This window comes from Halichoeres trimaculatus, unplaced genomic scaffold (assembly GCF_033239565.1).
Source record: "Halichoeres trimaculatus isolate MK-OKI-2021-1 unplaced genomic scaffold, fHalTri1.1 fHalTri1_scaffold_11, whole genome shotgun sequence".
NCBI classification, from domain to species: Eukaryota; Metazoa; Chordata; class Actinopteri; order Labriformes; family Labridae; genus Halichoeres; species Halichoeres trimaculatus.
This window is the reverse complement of record NW_027437189.1, coordinates 3,465,661-3,489,091: the sequence shown is the minus strand read 5'-3', so window position 1 is coordinate 3,489,091 and position 23,431 is coordinate 3,465,661. Positions and strand designations below refer to the sequence as shown.

The following is a 23,431-nucleotide window of genomic DNA, read 5'->3' as shown; positions in this document are numbered from 1 at the left end:
TTACTGTAAGGGAGAAATCTGCCTGTGTGTGTGTGAGTGTGTGTGTGTGTACCTGCATGCGTGTGCGGCGTGGTGGCGAGGTGGGGTGGTACGTCCCAGGGATGGGCAGGTCGTCACTGCTGCCCTGTCTCCTCAGACACTGGATGTTAAACGACGGTTTCCGACCTGCGAGCAACAGAGCAGATAGAGTCACACAGCGCCCCCTGCTGGTGAAATCAGGAACCAACATGAACATTTAAACTTCATCAACGTGTGTTAAAGATTCAGTCCCACCGTGATTTGTAGTGACACACAGGAGCCACATGAGGGCAGCACCAACCATCGTTATAACATGACACCTGCTACATGTTGTTTCTCTCACCTGTGGGCGTTGCAGGAAGTAGGCGTCGCCGAGTTGTCCTCCGGCTGTCATTGTAGCTGTTGCCATAGTTACTGTTGCTGTAGGGGGCGTGGTTATCATAGTGATCTCTGTACAGAGGAGGCTCATCATGGTAGTGTCTGTAGGGACATACACACACTTTAGTTTCACTTTCTGTCTCTCCATCACCTGTCGCTCCCATCTACCTGTCTGTCTGTCTCTCCTACCTGTCTCTGGAGCTGAGGCTGTCATTGTCGTCCTCTCGGCTGTAGTAATGTTGTCCGTCGTACGTCTCCATGTCTCCGTTCCTCCAGTATCTGTCCCTGGAGTCCCTCCTGTGGAAAGACAAGCTGTGATTGGCTGAGACACCTGTCAATCAAAGCCCAGTGTCCTCTCAGCAGAGGATCTCCATTAGTACCCTGCATGTATCCACCCCCCTGCATACCGTCCATGTTTGTAGTACGGCCTCTGGTGGGCGTGGTCTAGCAGCCCGTTCTTTCCTGATTGGCGGTGGTGATAATGATTGACAGACGACCTCGTGTGGTCTCCACGGCGATGATGATCATCATGTTCGCTGCCGTTCGGCATCTTAGTGAGTGACCCAACGCGGTGGATTAGACCGCCATTAGACACACCCCCATCACCGACCACGCCCCCAGGACCTGCAGAGATGACATCAGAGAGATCAGGTGGAGTCACACCTGTAGGTAAATATCACTTAACACTCATTAGTTAAGGAGTGAAGGAAGGCAGGAGGAAGGCAGGAAGAAAAGAAGGGAACAAGGATTAAAGGAAGGAAAGGTTTGGGTCAGAAAAGCTGAAGATGTTACAGAAGTTTACCTGTAGGGGTCAGTAAAGAGCCACGTCGATCTTTATCAGGACCATAACCGTTTTCACCCTAAAGAGAAACACACAGGGACACACAGTCAGAAAACACACACACACAGTATTTATGCAATTATCATTACCAACCTGCTTCGTCACTGAAATACACTAAACTGAATAATTATTATTCACATTGAGGTAAAGGTGAGGGTGAGAGTAAAGGTGAAGGTTAAAGCTATGGTGTACGATTTGGAAGCTTTGTATATCTTAATAACACAGTTTATAGGGCTGTTATGGTCCAATCTACACAATATAAAGACCAAAAAGAACAAAAAAAATCCATTCAGTATATCCGCTGCAAAGCTGCATACTAGTTGAACAATCCCATGGTCCCACCTCGTCCTTCCCCACTACCTCTCTCACGTCATCTAGCTGCTCAGCCACTAAAGCGTCATGGAGCCAGAGAAGACCAAAACCAGGAAGCTGTTACTGTTACCCTCCCGAGGGAAGGTAAGAAAACGAAAAAGTTTCGAGGAAAAGGCTGAAGCAAGGAAGAATTATGAGCCATACAGGTGCCAACAGAGACTGAATATTGGAGAAATGTATGACCGGTGGAAAAAGCTGCAGAGGGATTTAATAGCCTTAAGTTGAGGCCACAGGTGTGGGTGAGTGTAAAGGTAAAGGTGAAAGTGAAAGTAAGGGTGAAGATGAGAATAAAGGTGAGGGTAAAGGTGAAAGTAAAGGTAAGGGTGAGAGTGAAGGTGGGAGTAAGGGTGTGGGTGAGGGTAAAGGTAAAGGTTAAGTTGAGGCTCTAAGGTGGGGATGAGGTTGAGGGTGAGGGTGCGGTTGTGAGCGAGGGTAAAGGTGAGGGTTTGGGTGAGGGTAAAGATTAAGGTGAAAGTAAACGTTAGGGTGAGGGTTAAGTGAGGGTGAGGGTAATAGTGAAAGTTAAGGTATGGGTAAAGGTGGGGGTGGGGGTGATGGTGTGGACCTTGTATCCAGAGTTCTCCAGCTCCTCGTCCTCCATCATTCCCTCCTCGTCCTCATCCAGGTCCTCATTCAGAGCCAGACGCATCTCAGGACCCAGATCCTGGAGGGTCTGCAGACCAGCCTTACACAGCTGGGAACACACAGAATGAGTGATACAAAATCCTATTTATCATTTTTTTAACAGCAGAAAGACAGACAGGTAGACAGGTAGACAGGTAGACAGTTAGTGGTACCTGTACGGCAGACGGGTTTGTCTCGTTAGCCTCTCCTGTCAGGTCTCCTTTCTCCTTCCTCTTCCTGAACTTTCTGAAATAATCCTGGATCAGGAATGTGGCATAAAACTTCCCCACAGTCACCTCCTCCTCTGTACAGGTGAGACAGGTGAGACAGGTGTAAGAGAGGTGAGACAGGTCTGTCAGGTGTGTCAGCGTCAGTTTTGGCAGCGTCTTTTGTCGTACCTTCGTGAGGCGGGATCACCTCGTCCAGGAGTTTGGGTTTCATCCTCTTCCAGATCTTCTTGATGATGGCCCTCAGCTCCTCGTTCTCCTGGTCAGGTATACCTGGTGACAGCACAAAGTGGGCGGGGCCACAGGTAAATAATGACTCACGTCAGTCCTATAACACCAGTTACATCCCCTGTCAACCAATCAGGTACCTTCAGTTTTGATCTTGAGTGCAGTGCGGACCAGAGCGAAGAGCGTGGCGTTAAAGGTGACCATCCCGTCAGCGTTCAGAGGCATGTTCATCGCCACCAGACGCTGAGGAAGAGGAGGGGGAGGAGCTTAGACTACAGGTGTGAAAGTGACTTTAACAGCAGGTGAAACAAGGTCAAACATCAGAGAGCACTTCCATCATCTTATCTCAGCCCTTCAGTTTACTCATCCAGTCTCAGAGGACCTAGAGCAGAGCCCTGAGGGACTCCAGGTGGGAATTATCTCATTCTTTACCTGAGCCCAGGTGTGTGTGAGGTTAACTCACCTTACAGGCCACCCTGTGAGGACAGAGCTTCCCGAAACCCAGAGGAGGCTGGATCCTCCTGAGCAGAGCGACCACGTCCAGGTGTTTGATCCGACCCCTGAAAACACGGAGCGTGAGCTAACAGTTTCCCTTCACTTACACTCTTTATGCTAAGCTAGGCTAACCACAGACTGACGTGAATCAGACGTACTTAGCTTCTGGATCGTATTCAGACCAGATCCTCTTAAACTCGTCCAAATGATGCGGCCCCAAAATCGACCAATCACGTGTCAGATAGTCAAAGTTATCCATAATGACGGCGACGAACAAGTTAATGATCTGAGGAGACGAAGACAAGCAGAGAGTTAAACTGACAAAAATAAAAACAACATAAACAACAGTGTATACAAAATAAACAAGACAATATAAACCCGACAATGTAAACAAATTAACTGATGTAAACAACAATATAAACAATGTAAACACCAATAATATAAACAATGAGGTAAACAACAACAATGTGAGATACAAAAAAGTAAACAACAGCATAAACAATATAGAAAATGACTTAAACAACAATGATTTAAACAATGTAAACAGAGTAAACAACATAAACAACAATATATACAACATAAACAAGACAATGTAAACATGACAATGCAAACGACAACTAAACTAATGTAAACAGTAATGTAAACAACCAAATAAACAATGTAAACACCAACAAAAGTATAAAAAACGTAAATACCAACAATGTAAACATCAAAGTAAACATCAACAAGGTGAACAACAACGAAGTAAACAGCATACACAATATAGAAAGCAACATAAACAACAATTATTTAAACTACGTAAACAGTGTAAACAACATAAACAACAACGTATACAACAACACAAACATGACAATGTTAACAACGACAAAACTTATGTAAACAACAATGTAAACAACAATATAAACAATGTAAACACCAACGATGTCAACAACAAAGTAAACAACAAAAACTAAGTGTACAAAAAATAAACAGCATAAACAATCATGTAAACAACAACATAAACAAGATGATGCAAATAACAAAATAAACCATATAAACAACTACATAAACAACAACTATGTTAACAACAATTTAAACACTCAAATGTTAACAACAAAAACAGCAACATAAACAGTATAGTAAACAACAATGTAAACAACAACATAAACAACATCATTAACAACAACAAAGCTATCAATGTAAAAGAAAAGACAACAATATAAAAAAAAAGTAAACAAAGACAATAATAGGTGTGTGTATTTGAGAACAAACGTGTACAACTGTGTTTATAGTGTTTATGCAGCTGTGTGTCTATGTGTGTGTGTGTATGTGTGTGTGTGTGTGTGTGTGTGTGTGTGTGTGTGTGTGTGTGTGTGTGTGTGTGTGTGTGTGTGTGTGTGTGTGTGTGTGTGTGTGTGTGTGTTCAGTACCAGGAAAGCACACAGCATGAAGAAGCTGATGAAGTAAACGATGGCGAAGTTGCTCCCACAGCTGAACTCCTCTCCCGGCTCGTAGTCGGACTCGGGGTCGCAGCGTTTTCCTGGAAGACTCGCCAACATGATCTCCTGCCACGCCTCACCTGTGGCACACCTGCACACACACACACACATGCACACACAGCAGAGCTTTCTCAATGAACAGAAATGTGATGAGGACTCAAAGTTTTTGTATAAGGCCCAGGATCAGGATCAGGATCTGACCTGAAGAGGAGCAGCACGGCCTGAGGAAAGGTCTGGAAGTTGTTGTTCCTGTTGATCTGAGTGTGATCCTGCATCGCCACCTTCCCAAACGTCTGACAGAGAGACAGTCAAACAGACAAAAGAAACAGATCTCGGGTTAGAGAAGTGGTCAGAGCGCCCCCTACAGGACATCCTGTGTACACCCTCACCTGCATCCCGATGACGGCGTAGATGAAGAAGATCATGGCGATGAGAAGAGCGACGTACGGCAGAGCCTGAGGACAGAGAGAGTTTTAGCCTGCTGACGCCGTCTCAGTGAATGTGGCCCCGCCCCCTCTCTTTAAGCCCCGCCCTCTACCTGCAGTGATTTAATGAAAGTCCACAGCAGGGTCCGAATCCCCTCCCCTTTACTCAGCAGCTTGACCAATCGCATCACTCGAAAGAGACGGAAGAATGTGATGGACACCCGAGAGCTGTCCTCCCCACTCTGAGAGACAGACAGAGACAGGTCATTCTCCTCAGCGCCACCAGGGGGCAGCGTGATAAAGTAACTCTGAGCACACACTGAAGGTTTTCCTCTTTAATTAGTTTTCGTACTCACGCTGAACTCTGTGACCACGATGTCCACCACGCTGCCGACCACAATGAGGGCGTCAAATGAGTTCCAGGCGTCGATGAAATAATGCTGCGAGAAAAGATAAACACACACACACACACATGGTTTCTGTACAGTGTGTGACCTCATCTAGCAAATTTCTGACTTCCTGTCTCTGGCTTAAAGCTCAAAGCTCATTGGTTCCTGCTAATGACTCGTTATATATTTACTCCGCAGTTTTCATGAAGTGGAGCAGCTGTGCATTTTGTGGGACTATTTTTAGCGGCGTAGTGACACAGATGTGGAGCTCTGTGACTCGGAGGATTAGGACATTTGAGGCTACAACAAAGAAAGCGAGTTAGGTCACATAAATCTGCCTGTTTGGGTTGGAACATGATTATGTTGGAGCTAAAATGTGTATTTTTTTTTGCACACCCAAAAACACGGTGTGGTAATATTTTGCCTGTAATTCCTGCTCTGAACACCAGGTGGAGCTTTGGCATAATCCATTGATTGGAGCATCATGAAGTGGATCTTTCTTCATAATTGGAATCATGGTTATTTTTTGTCAGTTCTGATTGGTTCTTGTCAGGTCTGATTAGTTTTGTTTTGTTCTGGTCAGTTCTGGAAAGTTCTGGTGGGTTTATTCACTTTTGGTTATTTAGCTTAGTCCTGGTTGGTATTTTTGGTTTTGGGTCTGTCTTCTGCAGATTTGGTTTCTTCTGGTAAGTTTTGGTTAGTTCTTGTTGGTTTTGTTTGTTTTTCAGTTAGTCTTGGTTGGTTCTGTTGGTTCTGGATAGTCCAGGTATGCTCTGGTTGGTTGTGTTGGTTTTGGGTTGGTCTTGGTTTTTTTGAGCTAGTTCTAGTTACTTCTAGTTAATTTAAGTATGTTCTTCATTGCTCTGGTTGGTTCAGGTTGTTTGGTTTTGGGTTGGTTTTGGTTGGTTTTGTAAGGGTTTTGATGGTTCTGGTTGTTCGGTTGTGGGTTGGTTTTGTTTGGTTTTGGAAAGGTTTTGTTGGTTCTGGTTGTTTGGTTTTTGGTGTGTTTTTGGTGTGTTTTGGTTGATTTTGGTTGGTCTGATAGTTCTGGTTAGTTCTTGGGTTGGTTAAGTTTTTTGTTAGTGTTGTTTTTTGGTGTGTTCTGGTTGTTTATGGTTAGTTCCTGATGTTTTTTGGTTCTGTTGGCTTTGGTTGGTTTTGGATAGTTTTGGTAGTTTTGGTTTGGGGTTTGTTTTCAGTTGGTTCCAGTTGTTTTGGGTTGGTTCTGGTTGGTTGTGTTTGGTTATAGTAATATCTGGTTGGTTTTGGTTGATTTTGGTTAGCTGATTGGTTCTGGTCAGTTCTGTTGTAGTTAGGTATGGTTTGTTCTGGTTGTTATGTTTTGGTAAGTTCCGGTGCGTTTTGGGGTTGTTCTGGTTGTTCTTGATTGGTTTTGGTTAGTTGTGGTTGGTTCTGGTTAGTTGTGGTTGGTTCTGGTTAGTTGTGGTTGGTTCTGGTTAGTCTTGGATGGTCTTACCCTCAGTCTGAGCGCGAGCAGCTTGAGCAGCATCTCCACGGTGAAGAGTCCGGTGAACACCATGTTCAGGATGTCCATGATGTAGCTGAACGTCTTCGACTGCTCGTAGTGCTGCACCACAAAAACACACCACAGCATGAGTCCAGAACCAGAAACTGGACCCTCTGAACCAGCGTGACCTGAGCTCAGAGCGTGTTCCTCACCTGGACGGCCAGAGTCACCGTGTTGAGCAGAATCAGGACGAACATGACGTACTCGAAGCCCGTGGAGTTGATGATGGACCAGAACTTATACTGGACTGGGTTCTTTGGGATGTAGAGTTTGAGGGGCTGAGCCTTTAGGGCGTACTCCACACACTGCCGCTACACACAGACACACACACACACACACACACACACGCGGTTTGTCTCAGAAACAGTCAGGTAGATCTGCAGGACTCTGTTGACTCTGTGGACCGCGTTTGGTACCTGGTTCTTGTCCAGCTCACAGTTCTTGTACTCCTGCTCTCCCTGCTCCCTGAAGGTGATGATGACAAAACCCACGAAGATGTTCATCATGAAGAAGGCGATGATGATGATGTAGACGATGAAGAAGATGGAGATCTCCACGCGGTAGTTGTAGATGGGACCAGAGTTCTCGCCGTTGGCGTCGATGGCTTTATACAGCAGCCTGGACACACAGGGGTCAAATCAGTGTTTGTGTGTGTGTGTGTGTGTCTGTGTGTGTGTGTTCATTCAGATTCAAAGACTCACGCCGGCCAGCCCTCGAAGGTGGAGACGGTGAAGAGCGCCATCATCCCCATCAGCACGTTGTCAAAGTTAAAGTCGCTGTTCTGCCAGATCCTCTCCCGGACCATCGGGTGGTTCACGTCCCCGTCTTTGTACACTACGAAGGTCCCCCTGAACACACACACACACACACACACACACGCACACAGTGGTGTCATGACTCAGCCCGTATAGCAGCGTGATGCTTCCGGGTTCAAAGGTCAAACACTCACTTGCACTGCTCAGGAGTGTGTTTGGCCTCGTCCGTGCAGCGATAAAATTTACCCTGAAACACAAACAGGAAGTGATGCGTCAGAGGGTCACATGACCTCTGTTAGACACATTACATTTGACAACACACGCATGTACAGCTGGGTCTCGTATCATGGTCATTTAACCAGAATCTGATTCTTTTGGCGCTGTGGGCAGGAGCCAGGTCCTGAGATCCTGGATCCCTTTTATATCCTGATCTATGAGCCAAAACCATCTGGGTGAGCTGAGGGTCGCTTTTTCAGTTCAACTGATGACATAAATTAAGTTTTACACTGCGTTTGTTGTGTTGAACCCCCATGAGGTCCGTCAATTTGACAACCATATTGGTAATGGCAGTAGGAGGGTTTAGGCCCCAGTTACACAACGTTTCATCCAAAAATGCTAAAACATAGTGAAAAAAAAAATCTGTGTTTGCACGAAAACACTGATGGACTGACTTGTGTCTCTTCGTCCTGGCGGACTACCTGCGTTTGTTTATATCTGGCACGTTGCGCGCACGGACTGATACACTAAGCGGCGAGCGCCTCGTAGCCAGCTGTGGCTCTGCAGCGGAGGGAGCGCCGTTTTACGACACAATGAGAACTAGAGCCTTATTTAGCGGTGTTTTTGTGTGAAAGTAACGCGCTGAAAATTCTCTAAATAAAGCGTGAATGCAGACCCATATCAGATTTTTTCAGTGGGAGTCCGTTTATTTGTGTTTTTGGTCAAGTAAAATATGGCCCCGTCTGAGTGCAGAGGAAACCTGCAGAGGAGCAGGGAGGGGGTGTTTGGTGCGAGCGCTCTGGGCTTCTGCTGCACAAAAACACTGCTGTAAGGGTAATTTCTGCCCTAAACCTGGTGATAGGACCCAACTTGATCCATCCTGGAGTATCACTTTAAGGGGACTCTGCTGAGGGTCAGAACTGAAGACCAGTACGATCCTAAAACAGTAAGGAGGCATGTTGGCGGTGGTAGCTCGGTCCATAAGGACTTGGCTTTGTGACCAGCGGGTTCCTGGTTTAAGTCCTAGCATAGATAAAGATTTGGAACTGGGCTAAAAGCTGGAGAGGTGTTAGCATAACTTGAGCACTGGTGAGGTTCCCTTGAGCAAGGCATCATACCCCCAACTGCACAGTTGTTGGTCACTTTGGATAAAAACATCTGCTAAGTTAAATTGTAAATAAATATATGGGCTCGTTTTGCTCATCTCTCCAGGATGCTACTACCAATATGGCGGCCATGTATGCCCCCGCTCTGTGCAGTGTGTCAGAGTCTCGAGGATCAGGAACTGGTCCAAGGAGGATCAAGGTCTGACCTTGAAGAGCTGGACTCCGATGCAGGCGAACATGAACTGAAGCAGAGTCGTGACGATCATGATGTTCCCGATCGTCCTGATGGCCACAAACACACACTGGACCACGTGCTGGAACACACACACACACACACACACACACACACACACTTCGTTAAACTGTGAACAGGTATCAGGTTTTGATCCCCCGTCTCAGACCCTGGGTCGGACTTACCTTGAGTCCTTTGGCTCTGTTGATGGCTCTCAGGGGTCGGAGCACTCGGAGGACTCGCAGAATCTTCACCACAGAGATTGCACTCGAACTGCGCGCACACACACACACACACACACACACACACACACACACACACACACACACACACACACAGGGTCAGTCTGTGTTTACAGGAGCCTCCAGATGGTCAGACAGATTCCTCGAGGTCGATGAGACGCGTTTATTTCTGAGCTGATGATTTCATCTGAAACCTCAGATTAGATTAAATTAACCCTTTGCTCTCAAATTTAAGATTAGATTATTGAGATTATTGAGATTATTCATTTTGCTGCACAGTGAGGCTTTTATTTTGAAGGATCTCTGCCTTTTCTTTATTATGGTGTCAGTTTGTTCATGGTGAGCTGCAGCTGCTGAGTTTGCCAGCAGGGGGCAGCACTCACACAGGATGACCTGAGGAGGATTTAATCTCTGATTTTCTGAGGTTTCAGGATCATTTAAAAGTTTGCTGAAGACAGAGAGTGAGAGGTGATACTGACTGAAGGAAGAAGGAGACCAGAGACACGCTGACCACCAGGAGGTCCAACAAGTTGAACCAGTTCCTGCAGAACGAGCCCTGATGGAGGAACGCCCCGTGGACCGTCATCTGAGCGAGAGAAAGACGCAGTCGCTGTTAATACGTAGGAAAAAAGAGTGGAGGTTAGAGTCTGGATCTGCAGTGGTGATTATTTTACCTTTAACAGGATCTCTACGGTGAAGATGGAGGTGAAGGCGTAATCTGCGTAACCCAGAATCTGAACAAACAAACACAGAAGAATCAGAAACTGACGAGGAGATTTAATCAGGCAGCAGAGAAACTCCACATTTAACTGATCTCCTCCCCTGAGGTTTCTGATGTCACTGACGTCTGCTGCTTCAGTTTGAGAAACGTCTCTTTCTGTCAGAGTCTTTGTCTTCAAGAGACCAAAAAAAGTCCAAAATCAATGGGAGTTGCAGGGATTTGAAATTTTCCGGTGACAGGGCCCTCAAAAAACCCAAAGGTCAAGACCACACGACTCAGGTCAGAGGAGAGGAGCTCAGATGTTTCCAGTCTGGATTCTCATCTCAAAGAGGATCCTCTTCTGGTTTATGTTGGGCTGTAAAACCTCAGACCTGTTGACTCCTGGTCTGACTCCACTTATTATGTCTATTTGCTGTTGTAGTCAACAGCTCCTGTGTGCCCACAGGGGAGGGAGGGGGTCAGTGTCGCCCTCTTTAGACCAATTGTTAATGGCACGCTGATATCTCCTCTTGAGAGTTAAAACTTTTGCTAGAGTGCCCTCTTTGAAGCCAAAACCCACACAAAGCCCCCCTCAAAAGCCAAAATATGCCCAAAAGGCCCCTTTGGGAAGCCAGATTATGAGCCTAAGTGCCCTCTATTGAGCCAAAACCGACACAAAGCCCCTTTGGGAGCCAAAGCATGTGGTAAAGCGCCCTCTTCTGAGCCAAAATGTGCGCTAAAGTGCCCCCTGTCAAGCAAGTACCCCAACAAAGCCTCCTTTGGGAGCAAAAACAAGCACTAAATGGCCCAATTCAGTGCCGATAAGTGCGCTTTAGGGCCCTCTTTGGAGCCAAAATGTGCACTTAAATGCCATCTATTAAGCAAAAGCCCGCACAGAGTTCACTTTGGAGCCAAGAATTAAGCTAAAGAGCCCTTTTTGGGGCTGAAATGTGTGCTAAAGTGCCCCCTGTGGAGACAAAACACACACGAAGCTTCCTTTGGCTGCCAAAACGTGTTCCTGAGTCCCCTCTATTAAGCCTTAATCAACACAAAGCTCCCTTTTGGAGCCAAAACATGTGCTAAAGTGCCCCTTTCGGAGCCCAAAATTGTGCTTGAGGGCCCCTTTTTTGAACCAGAATGTGTGCTAAGGTGCTCTTTCTCAAGCTAGTGTGCTAAAGGGCCCTCTGTGAAGCAAAAACCTGCACAAAGCCCCTTTGGGGACCAAAGCATGTGGCAAAGCGCCCTCTTCTGAGCCAAAATGTGCGCTAAAGTGCCCTTTTAGGAGCCAAAAAGTACACTTTAGGGCCCTCTTTGGAGCCAAAATGTGTGCTACAGTGCCCTCTGTTAGGCAGAAACTCGCACAGAGTTCACTTTGGAGCCAAAAATTGGGCGAAAGAGCCCCTTTTTGGGGCTGAAATGTGTGCTAAAGTGCCCTTTTAGGAGCCAAAAAGTACACTTTAGGGCCCTCTTTGGAGCCAAAATGTGTGCTACAGTGCCCTCTGTTAGGCAGAAACTCGCACAGAGTTCACTTTGGAGCCAAAAATTGGGCGAAAGAGCCCCTTTTTGGGGCTGAAATGTGTGCTAAAGTGCCCCTTGTGGAGACAAAACACACACACAGCCTCCTTTGGCAGCCAAAACGTGTTCCTGAGTGCCCTCTAGTAAGCCTTAATCAACACAAAGCTCCCTTTTGAAGCCAAAACATGTGCTAAAGTGCCCTTTTTTGAACCAAAATGTGTGCTAAGGAGCTCTCTGTCAAACAAAACCCTACACAAAGCTCACTTTGGAGCCAAAAATTGGGCTGAAGGGACCTTTTTTGAGCCAAAACGTGAGCCAAAGTGCCCCTTTAGAAGCCAAAAATTGTAATGAAGTGTGTGCCCCCTGTGGAGAAAAAGCACACACAAAGCCCCCTTTGGATGCCAAAACTTGTTCCTGAATGCCCTCTATTAAGCCTTAATCAACACAAAGCTCCCTTTAGGAACCAAAAATTGCGCTTGAGGGCCCCTTTTTTGAACCAGAATGTGTGCTAAGGTGCTCTTTCTCAAGCTAGTGTGCTAAAGGGCACTCTGTGGAGCAAAAACCTGCACAAACCCCCCTTTAGGAACCAAAATGTGTGCCAAAGTGCCCTATTTGGAGACAAAAAGTGTGCTAACGGGCCCTCTGTGGAGCAAAAACCTGCACAAACCCCCCTTTAGGAACCAAAATGTGTGCCAAAGTGCCCTATTTGGAGACAAAAAGTGCGCTAACGGGCCCTCTTTGGAGCCAATAACTACACAAATCCCCCTTCAAGGGAAAAATTGTGCCCCAAAGAGCACTTTTGAGGTTGAAAACACAAAATAGTTTATCTTTAGAAGCCATATCATGTGCCTAACTGCTGTCTTTGGAGCCAAAACCCTACACAAAGTGGGAGCCAAAACATGTGCTAAATTGCCTCTTTTGTAACCAAAATGCACGCTGTAGAGCTTTTTGGGGGGCAGAATCACTTCCTACAGTGCCCTCTTTTGAGCCAAATCCTGTTTCCCCCTGGTTGGCAAAACACAAACTTTCCTCTTAGGTGGAGAAAAACTAACAAAACCACCATCTTGACTGGTCAAAATATGATTGAACGCCCAGCTGGGGGGCAAAATTGTGTCCTGTTTGTTTTATTTTTGATCACACTTTGTCTTATTTTGACGATCAGCTGTTGTTGTTTTTTTAGTTTTTTAGTTGTACAACTTCCTGTTCCGCTGGACCTGCTATTTGTAAACTGCTGAGTCACTGCTTCAGCATCTGGCAAAAATAAGAGGCTTTGTATGAAACACTAGCGCCATCTACTGCCACTATTTGGTACTGACTTGTTTTAAATACATCGACGTAGACTCTGAGTGAGTCTGAGTCCCCCCAAAGTTAAGAGCAACAAGTCCAAAGTTCAGACCTACAGGAGGAATAATCCTGAGAGTCGTAAAGTTTTTGGTTTGGGTTAAACATGTTTCACTTCTTTCTGGGTCGTTTTGAGTTCACTGAGAGGACGACTGAGGAGAGACAGGAAGACCACCACCGAAGAGGATAACATTCTCTGTACATGGGGCGCCCCCTAAAACTGCCAGACCAGCACAGACCTGAACTCAAACAGGTTAAATGTGACGTGAATTTTTCATCGCGGCTCCTTCAAACTGAAATCCACCAATCAGCAGCGAGCGAGGACTAAGCTGCTGAAAACCAGGTGATGTAAAAATGTGACCATCGTCAGTCAGAGCGAGACGGACTGAGGCCGCAACGTCTTTATTTATAACTCACACTGAGCTAAAGGAGTGTGTGTGTGTGTGTGTGTGTGTGTGTGTGTGTGTGTGTGTGTGTGTGTGTGTGTGTGTGTGTGTGATTGCATGTTAGATGCCGTGTCTTTCCTCAGCTGCCGCTAATTGCTATGTCTTGCATGAAGACAGCAGCTGCACAATGAGAGAGAGTGTGTGTGTGTGTGTGTGTGTGTGTGTGTGTGTGTGTGTGTGTGTGTGTGTGTGTGTGTGTGTGTGTGTGTGTGTGTGTGTGTGTGTGTTCTCAGGATCAGACGGTAAACCGGTGATTTGCTCTCCCTGTGTTTCCTCTGTAACCGGGTTAGTCGTTGACCCACTTCTGCCGTGTAATCTGCTGAAGCCCCGCCCCCTCCGCCTCAAACCCCAGAGGTGAGCCAACATCGCCATCATCATTATGACAGCGCCACGATAAACCTCCTGTGATTGGCTCACAGTTTGAACACCCCCCCACACACACACACACACTCGCAGGACTCCAGCTGTTAGCTTAGCGATGATGCTAGCTTCATCATCACGAATAACCCCGTCTGATGGACTCACGTTGTTTCTGAAGGAGTGCGCTCTGATTGGATCCTCAGCAGCCAATGAGCAGCTGCTGAGGATGATGAAGACGAGGATGAGGTTGGTGAAGATATGGTGGTGGATCAGATAGTGACAGAACACACGAATCCTGCAAAGAATCAGATAGAAAAGAGCTGTTAGTGATAACGCTAATGCTAACAGTAACAGAGGGGATCACAAGCTGGGGTTTACAGAGGCTAATGCTAATGCTAACACAAACAGAGGGGAATCCCAATTTGGGGTTAACTGGGGCTAATGCTTACAGCAACAGTTGAGGTCACAGGTTGAGCTTACTGAGGCTAATGCTAATGCTTACCGTAAAATTGGGACTTACAGGTTGGTCTTCCTGACGCTAATGCTAACAGTAACATGGAGGCTCACAGGTTGGCCTTACTAAGGCTACTGCTAATTCTATTACTAATAGTAAGAGGGTGACTCACAGGTTGGCCTGACTAATGATAATGCAAATGCTAACAGGAACACAAGGACTTGCAGGTTGGTCTTCCTGAGGCTAATGCTAACAGCAACAGGGGTATCACAGGTTTGGGCTTACTAAGGCTGATGCTAACAATAGCATGGGGGCTCACAGGTTGGCTTGGCTAATGCTAATGCTAATGCAAACAGTAACAGGGGGACTTACAGGTTGGTCTTCATGAGGCTAATGCTAACAGCAACACAGGTGACTAACAGGTTGGTGTTACTGAGGCTAATGCTAATGCTAATGCTAACTTTATGAAGAGGATCACAGGTTGGTCTTAACGAGGCTAATTCTAATCCTAATGTGAACTGTAACAGGGGGACTTACAGGTTGGTCCTCTTGAGGCTAATGCTAACAGTAACACAGTGGCTCACAGACTGGTGTACTGAGGCTGATGCTAATGCTAACAGTTATACAGGGGCTCACAAGTTGGTCTTACTGAGGCTAATGCTAACAATAACACAGGGGCTTACAGGTTGGTCTTTCTGAGGCTAATGCTAATGCTTACAGTAATATGGCGGCTCACAGGTTGGACTTACTGAGGCTAATGCTAGCAATAAGAGGGGGACTCACAAATTGGTCTCCCTAAGGCTTATGCTAACAGAAAAATGGGGGCTCACAGGTGTGCCTTACTGAGGCTAATGCTAATGCTAATGGTAAGAGGGGACTTACGGGTTGGTCTTGCTGAGGCAGAAGAACGCACTGCCTTCTGGGATTGGGAGAACCTTTTCTTTAGGAGGAGCCAGGTCTGCTAGGTTCAGCTGGACTGCTCCGTCTGAAAGAGGAGAGGAGAGGAGGAAAGGAAAGGAGGAGAGCAGGAGAGAGGATGGGAGGAAAAGGAGAGAGATCAAGTTTCAGCTGTGAGAGATGTTTTGATCACCTCTCCTTCATCGTGCTCCTGACTGACCGTCCTCGCCCTCAGGAATCTCCTCCTCCTCGTACTCAGTGTCCTCGTCCACCTCCACCTACAAACACAAACATCGTCACTCTGACGGACTCCTGTCGGTGTTTCACGATAAACTCAGACTCCAAGTTTACCTTCACTTCTCCCTCTGCTCCAGCCTCGCCCTCCTCGCCTTCCTCCGTCTTCTTCCTGCAGAAAACGACATGAAATTTAGCCGTATGACATCACTCTCTTTACTTCCTGTTTAACTTATCGTCACGCCTTTTCCCTCCTTCACTTACTCCTCCTTCTTGTCGTCTCCGTCTCCTCCTGCCAGGTTGTCCACAGCGATAGCCAAGAAGACGTTCAGCAGGATGTCTGACACAGGTTGAGGACATCAAACAATGCTGACCCACAGCGCCAAAAAGCTGCAGTTCCCTGAGTGTCCACTAGAGGCTGGGTGCAGAAACAGCTAAAACCACATACACATCCATTCAAAAAGCCGATCTTTGCCACAGCCTGGTTCAAAGCGTGATTTAAGTCTTTAATGAGACTTACGAAGTTTTTAAGATTTCAAGATGTATGTTTTTCATTTTTGGGGGCGTGGCTAACTTGACTGACAGGCGGTCACCCTGTAGCTGTTAGCAAGAAGGTTAATGACCCGCCTCTCTGACTTTTTCTATGTGAACAAAATTCAGGTTTGAGTTCGCATTTTAACAGAGTGACTGCTGTCAATAGACTTCATAAACCAGCAGGGGGCGCTGCTGAGTCGTATGAAGGATACAGTTACCGCAGATGAAGAGGATGACGAAGTATACGCAGACAATCATCCCAGGAAACACTGGGCCGCCATACGCCATGATGCCGTCATACATCACCACGTTCCAGTCCTCTCCGGTCAGGATCTGCACATAGAGTCAGAAATCAGCAGGGGGCGCTAGCGATCTCCAATTAGGAGTCACAGTCTTTTACAGTAATGTGATAACAGGATGAAACCAGGAGCCAGATGGCCACCAGGGGGCTCTAAGTCAACCCCCACCCCCTCAAACCCTCTGTGGTTACCTGGAAACAGGTGAGCAGCGCCTGCGGGAAGGCGTCGAAGGTGCTACGTTTGGTCTGCGTCTCGTCAAAGTTGAACTTCCCTCCAAACAGCTGCATGCCGAGCAGAGCGAAGATGATGAGGAAGAGGAAGAGCAGCAGCAGCAGGGAGGCGATGGACTTCATGGAGTTCAGCAGAGACGCCACCAGGTTGGACAGAGCGGTCCAATGGCTGCGCAGAATCACAGTGACATCAGAGGACGAAGGAAGGGGTGGGTGGGTGAGATGTTACCTGTCTCATGTGTGCTGTCTCACCGGGTCACTTTGAAGATCCTGAGGAGGCGGACGCAGCGCAGCACCGAGATCCCCAGAGGAGGCATGATCTCCAGCTCCACCAGGATGGTCTCCATGATGCCGCCGCACACCACGAAGCAGTCGAAGCGGTTAAAGAACGCCACGAAGTAATGAGCCAGACCCAGACTGTACATCTTCAGCAACATCTCCACGGTGAAGAGCGACAGCAGCACCTTGTTGGCGATGTCTGCGCAGACACACAGAGGTACAGACAGAGGATCAACACCAACGAGCATTAGCCAGTACCTCGTTCCCACCAAGCTGTTCATTGTGGCACGGTACACATTTTATGGCATTTCATTTGACAACAACTGGGACAGGTCCCCAAATTACCAACCCATACCGTCCCACTTTGTGGTACCCTACTGCCTCAGAAGGTGGAACTAGAAACACTGCAATCTGTTGGTCCAACTCCAGCAGGATCTTCTAAAGCCCCGTTTCCACCAAGTGGTTCAGTTCAGTCCGCTTCGGTACGGCACACATTTCGGGGTGTTTCCACTAACTAAACCTGGGACGGATCACCAAATAACCAAGACAAGCCATGCCATTTTTAGGGACCCTTCTGTTGGGGGGCCAGACTAAACCGACCCAATCCCAGAAGGTGGAGCTAGCAACGCTAAAGTCTGTTGATTAGTGGAAAGAATCGTCACTTCCTGTGTGACAGCGGCTGCTGTATTTCTCCTGGCGGCACACAGTCTTCTCTGAAACAAAGCTTGATTGTTCTTTGTATCAAAGAGCCACATGCCAATCACTGGATGTCTTCCATTGTTGCTCTTTGTTTACTGCGTCACGTTTTTCTTCTTCGTTGGATTTATTAGCAGTGTACTGTGTGTCGTGCTGCTAACGTCACACTATTACGTAGCTGACGCGGCTATCGTCTTACACGCCGCCTACCACCAAGGACACGGTCATCTGGGGAAATGCCAACAGATCAGGCTTTGCTGATCCAGCCCATACCAAACTGTACTGATCCGTACCGGACCGCATGGGGCAATCAGGGCTTAAGTGTAAAGACCCCTGATGCTCAACGTTACGTACGGATACGGATCAACCAGAGTCTTCTGTCTGTGCTCTGTGTTCATTTTGTTTATATTTTTGCACGTTTCCATGAAGCTTACAGATACGGACCAAACGGAGCAGTACCACTAGATACCGTGGGGGCAGTGTTGCTGTTACTACCCAATATAAGGCTTTAGTGAGACAAAGAAGAAACAGCAATGGCGAAACTTTTGCAATGTATTTAACAGCCTCACCAAACACTTCCTGCTACAACGCTGCTTCTGTTTTTGTCTTCTATGCAAGTGGACCATCGTTGATACCTCCTCCACAGTCGCCATGCTTGTTTTTGAGTTTCGTCGTCATAACTTTTTTAATCTGGGATACCTCCCCCTGGTGGATGTTTTATTTAACTACAATGCCAAAGTGAAGGATGTACGGAAGTTTGTGAGCAGTGACAGTAACATTGTTTCAAACATTTTTCGTACATGGAGAACTGGGTCTTCGGTCTGTCGTACAGGTGGGACCTTACCTTGGACCTGTGTGAGCCAGTCCGGCTGGTTGTAGTGCTCCGAGGCGCTGAGGGACGTGTTGAGGAACACCAGCAGCAGAACCAACCAATAAAATGTCACTGATTTGACGGCAGTGCGACAGTTCCTACGACAGACTCGATTCCACCGACGCAATGTCCGACTGAGAAAGAAACAGAGAGGGGTGGGTGTTAATGAGTGGAGGTCTGAGAAACAGGAAGTGACTTTACGTGACGGTAGGTGACTCACCAGCAGCCGATCTTCATCATCTTAGAGCTGAAAACAAACACACAGGTTGGTAAACCGAGAACTGGCACACTGCATTCAATCTGTGTGTCCATGTGTGTGTGAGTGTGTGAGTGTGTGTGTGTGTTACCAGCAGGTTTGGCAGCAGTTGGTGTGTTCCTCATCGATGTTCTCCGTGTTCTCAGACGCCGTTTCGCTGGCAGGAAGACTCGCTGATGGACACACACAGAGGTAAAGAGGTCATTAAGCTGTTAGGGATCAGTCTAAGGTCAGGATTTGTCAGGTCTGGCTCAAAGAGGTCGAAAGGTGACACATGAAAATAAGAAACATGAGAACTGCGCAAGAGAATGGCGTCAGTTGGTTCCATTCCCAAACTGCAGGGGGCGGTGTATCACAAACGTACGTCTACCAGAGTACTGAACAGCTGGCTTCCCCCTGGATCTCCACTTCGCCTGTACTTCTGCGCTATCTTGTTGGTGTCTCCATCTGGTGGGTTAGAAATTTTCAAGTGTGCATGGCGCGGAAATTTTCCACATGAAAAGGACCGCGCAAGGGGGCGTAGCCAACCTGTCGAGCATAAATCAACCTTTATCCTCCAAAGTCAGGATGTTTGGAGGATTGGTCAGAGGTTTTAAAGACCCCAGTTTGAGTCATAACTCTGGCGTCCCACAAGGATCCATCCTAAGTCCTGCTCTTTTTGGGTCTAACCCAGGCATGGGCAAACTACGGCCCGTTAAACGTTTTAATCCGGCCCGCCGAACTTGAAAAAATTAAATGAATAAACCTTGTTAATGTTTTATTTTCCCTGCAATTCTGATGTTTTCTATATAGAGAGTTCACATTTAATATCAAAATATCACACAAACAATTTTGACACAATCTTTTATTATTTTTTGTTTTTTCATTTTTAAAACCAGGACAGAAAAAAAATGTGTTTTTCTGTTTTTCTGTAATTCCGTTTTTCCATTTTGGTTTTAAAACAGAAAAACAAAAAACAAGTCAGTTTTTTTAAATTTTGTTTTGAAACAGAATAACGAAAGAACGGACCATACACGGATTCAAAATCCCATCATAATTCCATTCTCTCATATTCTAATTTTAATTTCAAAACAAAATCAAAACAGTGAAAAATAGACCGTTATTTGTTTTCTGATTTTTGATTTGAAAACGAAAAATTGAATAATAAGTCGTTATCTGTTTTCTGATTTTGGATTCTAAAACGGATATGGAATGAGCGAATGATACCCTGTTAGTTACCAAAGCACTCTATCCATCTGCTCCTGGTCCGGCCCCTTTGTCAAATGTCAGAACCCATCGTGGCCCACCAATCAAAAAGTTTGCCCACCCCTGGTCTAACCTGTAGGGTAAGACTGTGAGGGATTCTGGGAGAATCTGAGTGGAGCTGGGTGACAAAAATATTAATTATTTGTTTTCTTTCGAGAGTCTAATCTCTTCTTGACTCTACCTCCCGACGTATTTTACAATCCCCCAAAAAATACAAGAACAGCAGCTGACAATCATCGTTAAATGTGACGTAAAACCTGGTCTTTAACCTCGTATAACTAATGAAAACGAAACTTCTCAGATATAAAAGGACCTGAATACAAGACAGCCAAATGATATCTCCAAACCACCACAACAATCAGATGTGAGAAACATTTCTACCAGGTGTATTAATTTTTTAAAGTTTGACCACAGCCCATCTGGAATGACTGGGGAGATGGATTTTTTTACCTATACTGCAGCCGGCCACCAGGGGGAGCAGTCTGTGTGACAGGTGTTTAATTCATATACCTGACCAACACGTGTTAAAAATCTTTATTATCGTTGAATATCATCCTCATCATGCAGGTCTGTGTTTTGATAAGTGTATATTTTCCTTATTTGGTCTTGATTGATTTCATCCTTTTTCTAATTTCAGACCATTAGTTAACTCTTCCTCTCCTCAGATCCCCGTCTCCCGGAGAACAGGGTCTGGTTCTCTCTGTTCTGTCCTGATGTTGAGATAAATACACAAACATGTGAGCGTGAGAGACGCTGTGATGAAGTGACACAGAGAGAAACAGCTCGTGATGAGAATCAGGGTCAGAGAGATATGAGCTCCGACAGAGACCCAGATATTAACGGGACAGAGACTTCTACATTTAGACTGAAGGGAACACACACACACACACACACACACACACACACACAGATCTCACAGTGTGTGAGAGATATTCTAAACAGGGCTGATGTAGCGCGTCTTATCATAAAGATCAGGCCTCACCGTGTGTTTCATTTGAGTGACTGAACCAACCGAACTTCCCTCGCTTCTTATCCGACAGATCGCCCAGAGACGGACCTGACGGAGGGAAAGAGAAACACAGAGAGATTACAGCGTGCACCAATTTATCAGGAGCTGTTTCACATTTCATTACTGCAGACAAACAGAGACTAAAACAGAAAAAATATCGCTCTGCACAATCCTGCCTCTTAACGTCCAACAGAAAAAAAAACAAGTTTTGGATCGGCACAGAGAAATGCTCGAACCCACAGCTTCAGTCATATCTTTAAAAAAGAAGTCAAAATATATACAACTGCTGATAAAATACATCTTAGTGAGATGAAGTTCAAAACATTCTCATTTATTTTCTCTCATTCAATCCCTCTAATATCGCTCAATGATCTCATTTGTCCTCTTAGATCCTATTACTATGATGTCATTCCATCGCTTTGATCTTATTTAACCATCTTGATGTCATTCCTTTGATCTTATTTTTTCCTCTGATCTAATTTTCAGATCTCATTTAACCACTTACAACTCATTGCTAAAATCTCATTTTATCACTTTCATCTCTTTCCTTTAATCTCATTTTACCACCATAGTGGCATTTCTTTGATCTCATCCAACTACTTTGATCTCATTCCTTTGATCTCATCAAACCACTTAGACCTCATGGCTTAGATCTCATTTGATCACTTTGATTGTATCCCTTTGATCTCATCCAACCACTTTGATCTCATTGCTTTGATCTTGTTCTACCACTTTAATCTTATCCCTTTGATCTCATCCAACAACTTTAATATCATTGCTTTAATCTCATTTTATCACTTTGATCTCATCCCTTTAATCTTATCCAACAACTTTGATCTCATTGCTTTGATCTTTTTTTTTGTTCCTTTGATCAAATTTTAAAATCTCATTTAACCACTTTGATCTCATTCTATCGCTCTGTTCTCATTCCTTTGATCTTATCCCTTTGATCTTCTTCTGTTCCTCTGGTCGTATTTTTTTTCTTTTGAACTTATTCACTAACTTTGATCCCATTCCTTATATCTCCATTTTTTAAATCTCATTCAGTCACTTTGATCTGAATTATTTGTTCATTCCTTTGATCTCATCCAATTATTTTGAGCCTATTCTTTTGATCTTATACCCCGATCTCATTTTATCACTTTGATCTCATTCCTTTTGATCTCACTTAATAAAGCTGATGTCATTTAGTCATTACTAAACTACTATCAATACATTCTGTCATCTCATTTATTTTTCATATCTCATTACTTTGATCTCATTCAATCACTTTTCTTACATTCCTCTTGTCTCATTTAATCTCTATGATCTAATTCTTTCGTTAGGATCTTGTTATACCGGAATCCTATCTTGTGGTTTCTCCCTCTTTGTCTCTCAGGCCTCAAATGTTCGGTAAAATGATAAATCTCATGGAGGGATATGAGAACAGAGCTGAGCCTCAGTTTATCTCTGTAGTTTTCCTCCTCTTCCTCTTTTCCCGCCTCTTTATCCTGCTAGAGAAGATGTCTCTGCTCTTCGTCTAATGGCTCTCTACCTCATTAAGCTCTCTGCTCGCTAACGATGTTTAATTGGCTCCATTAATTGAGGTCCATTAGCTTATTGTGACTAAATGAGGTTTTAATGAATGAGGGATGAATTAACGGCTCTAAATGAAAATGTCAGACTCAGACAAATCGATCAGTTTCTTACGGGGGTTCCCGTCCTCGTCCAGCTCATCCATGTCCTCGGCCTGAGTGATCCAGTCCATGTACCCGCACAGATCCTCCTCCATCTGCTGCTTCTCCCGCAGCTTCTGGAAGTCTCCGCGAGCCTTCGCCTTCTCCCTCTCCTTACTGAACTCTCTGCAGCGAGCAAACAGCGTTCACACAGCGTTAAAACAGCTTTAGTCTGGTTTTCCAGTCAGAGAGTTTCAGAGTGTGAGTGTCTGGACAGAGAACCGACCCGCTGAGGACTCCCAGAACCAGGTTGAGAACGAAGAACGAACCGAAGATGACCAAACTGACAAAGTAAACCCAGGGCAGCTCGAAGCCGATGGCGTCGTTCATCTGCAGAAACACAGAGAGCAGGTGGAGAGTGATCAGTGAACCAGAGGGTCAGGGGTCAACCTCTGAGGACCACCTGGCTCCTGATTGGTCCGTCTCTGAGTCTCTCACCCAGTACAGGACGTCAGTCCAGCCCTCCATGGTGATGCACTGGAACACAGTCAGCATGGCGAAGAAGAAGTTGTCGAAGTTTGTGATTCCTCCGTTTGGACCCTCCCACCTCCCTCGACACTCGCTGCCGTTAATGACGCACTGACGGCCATGACCGGCAAACGCACACGGCACCGGGTCGTCCTCAACAAAGTTATCTGGAGGTCAAGAAGAAGTGAAGAACGACGCCACATCGTTCGATTTACTGAACACAAAGCTCTTTCTTTCAGTGACACTTATGTCAGACATTTGTACGAGTCCCTCCGACCCAAGTCCCAAGCTGAAAGCAAGTCATCTGGTCCAAGTCTCATGCAAGTCC

General features: G+C 45.8%; 1 protein-coding gene across 1 annotated transcript in view; it reads right to left on the bottom strand.

Moving 5' to 3' along the window:
- Positions 1-23,431, bottom strand: part of cacna1fb (calcium channel, voltage-dependent, L type, alpha 1F subunit) — a 45,348-nt gene that overhangs the window by 2,987 nt on the left and 18,930 nt on the right. Inside the window, exons 8-47 of the mRNA XM_074682307.1 lie at positions 23,074-23,270; positions 22,862-22,965; positions 22,610-22,761; positions 20,894-20,968; positions 18,758-18,839; positions 18,631-18,657; positions 18,384-18,544; positions 16,817-17,042; positions 16,526-16,733; positions 16,248-16,368; positions 15,766-15,841; positions 15,619-15,673; positions 15,488-15,545; positions 15,253-15,355; positions 14,082-14,211; positions 10,229-10,288; positions 10,034-10,140; positions 9,498-9,585; positions 9,287-9,394; positions 7,953-8,005; positions 7,705-7,851; positions 7,420-7,621; positions 7,156-7,314; positions 6,953-7,063; positions 5,443-5,526; positions 5,200-5,328; positions 5,051-5,116; positions 4,863-4,954; positions 4,593-4,752; positions 3,342-3,469; positions 3,152-3,248; positions 2,829-2,931; positions 2,632-2,733; positions 2,407-2,537; positions 2,175-2,303; positions 1,199-1,256; positions 804-1,020; positions 586-693; positions 362-498; positions 53-165 (exon numbers count right to left, since the gene is read on the bottom strand). Of these exons, the coding sequence (XP_074538408.1) occupies positions 53-165; positions 362-498; positions 586-693; positions 804-1,020; positions 1,199-1,256; positions 2,175-2,303; positions 2,407-2,537; positions 2,632-2,733; positions 2,829-2,931; positions 3,152-3,248; positions 3,342-3,469; positions 4,593-4,752; positions 4,863-4,954; positions 5,051-5,116; positions 5,200-5,328; positions 5,443-5,526; positions 6,953-7,063; positions 7,156-7,314; positions 7,420-7,621; positions 7,705-7,851; positions 7,953-8,005; positions 9,287-9,394; positions 9,498-9,585; positions 10,034-10,140; positions 10,229-10,288; positions 14,082-14,211; positions 15,253-15,355; positions 15,488-15,545; positions 15,619-15,673; positions 15,766-15,841; positions 16,248-16,368; positions 16,526-16,733; positions 16,817-17,042; positions 18,384-18,544; positions 18,631-18,657; positions 18,758-18,839; positions 20,894-20,968; positions 22,610-22,761; positions 22,862-22,965; positions 23,074-23,270 (4,664 nt within the window). The remainder of the gene's footprint in view (positions 1-52; positions 166-361; positions 499-585; positions 694-803; positions 1,021-1,198; positions 1,257-2,174; positions 2,304-2,406; positions 2,538-2,631; positions 2,734-2,828; positions 2,932-3,151; positions 3,249-3,341; positions 3,470-4,592; positions 4,753-4,862; positions 4,955-5,050; positions 5,117-5,199; positions 5,329-5,442; positions 5,527-6,952; positions 7,064-7,155; positions 7,315-7,419; positions 7,622-7,704; positions 7,852-7,952; positions 8,006-9,286; positions 9,395-9,497; positions 9,586-10,033; positions 10,141-10,228; positions 10,289-14,081; positions 14,212-15,252; positions 15,356-15,487; positions 15,546-15,618; positions 15,674-15,765; positions 15,842-16,247; positions 16,369-16,525; positions 16,734-16,816; positions 17,043-18,383; positions 18,545-18,630; positions 18,658-18,757; positions 18,840-20,893; positions 20,969-22,609; positions 22,762-22,861; positions 22,966-23,073; positions 23,271-23,431) is intronic.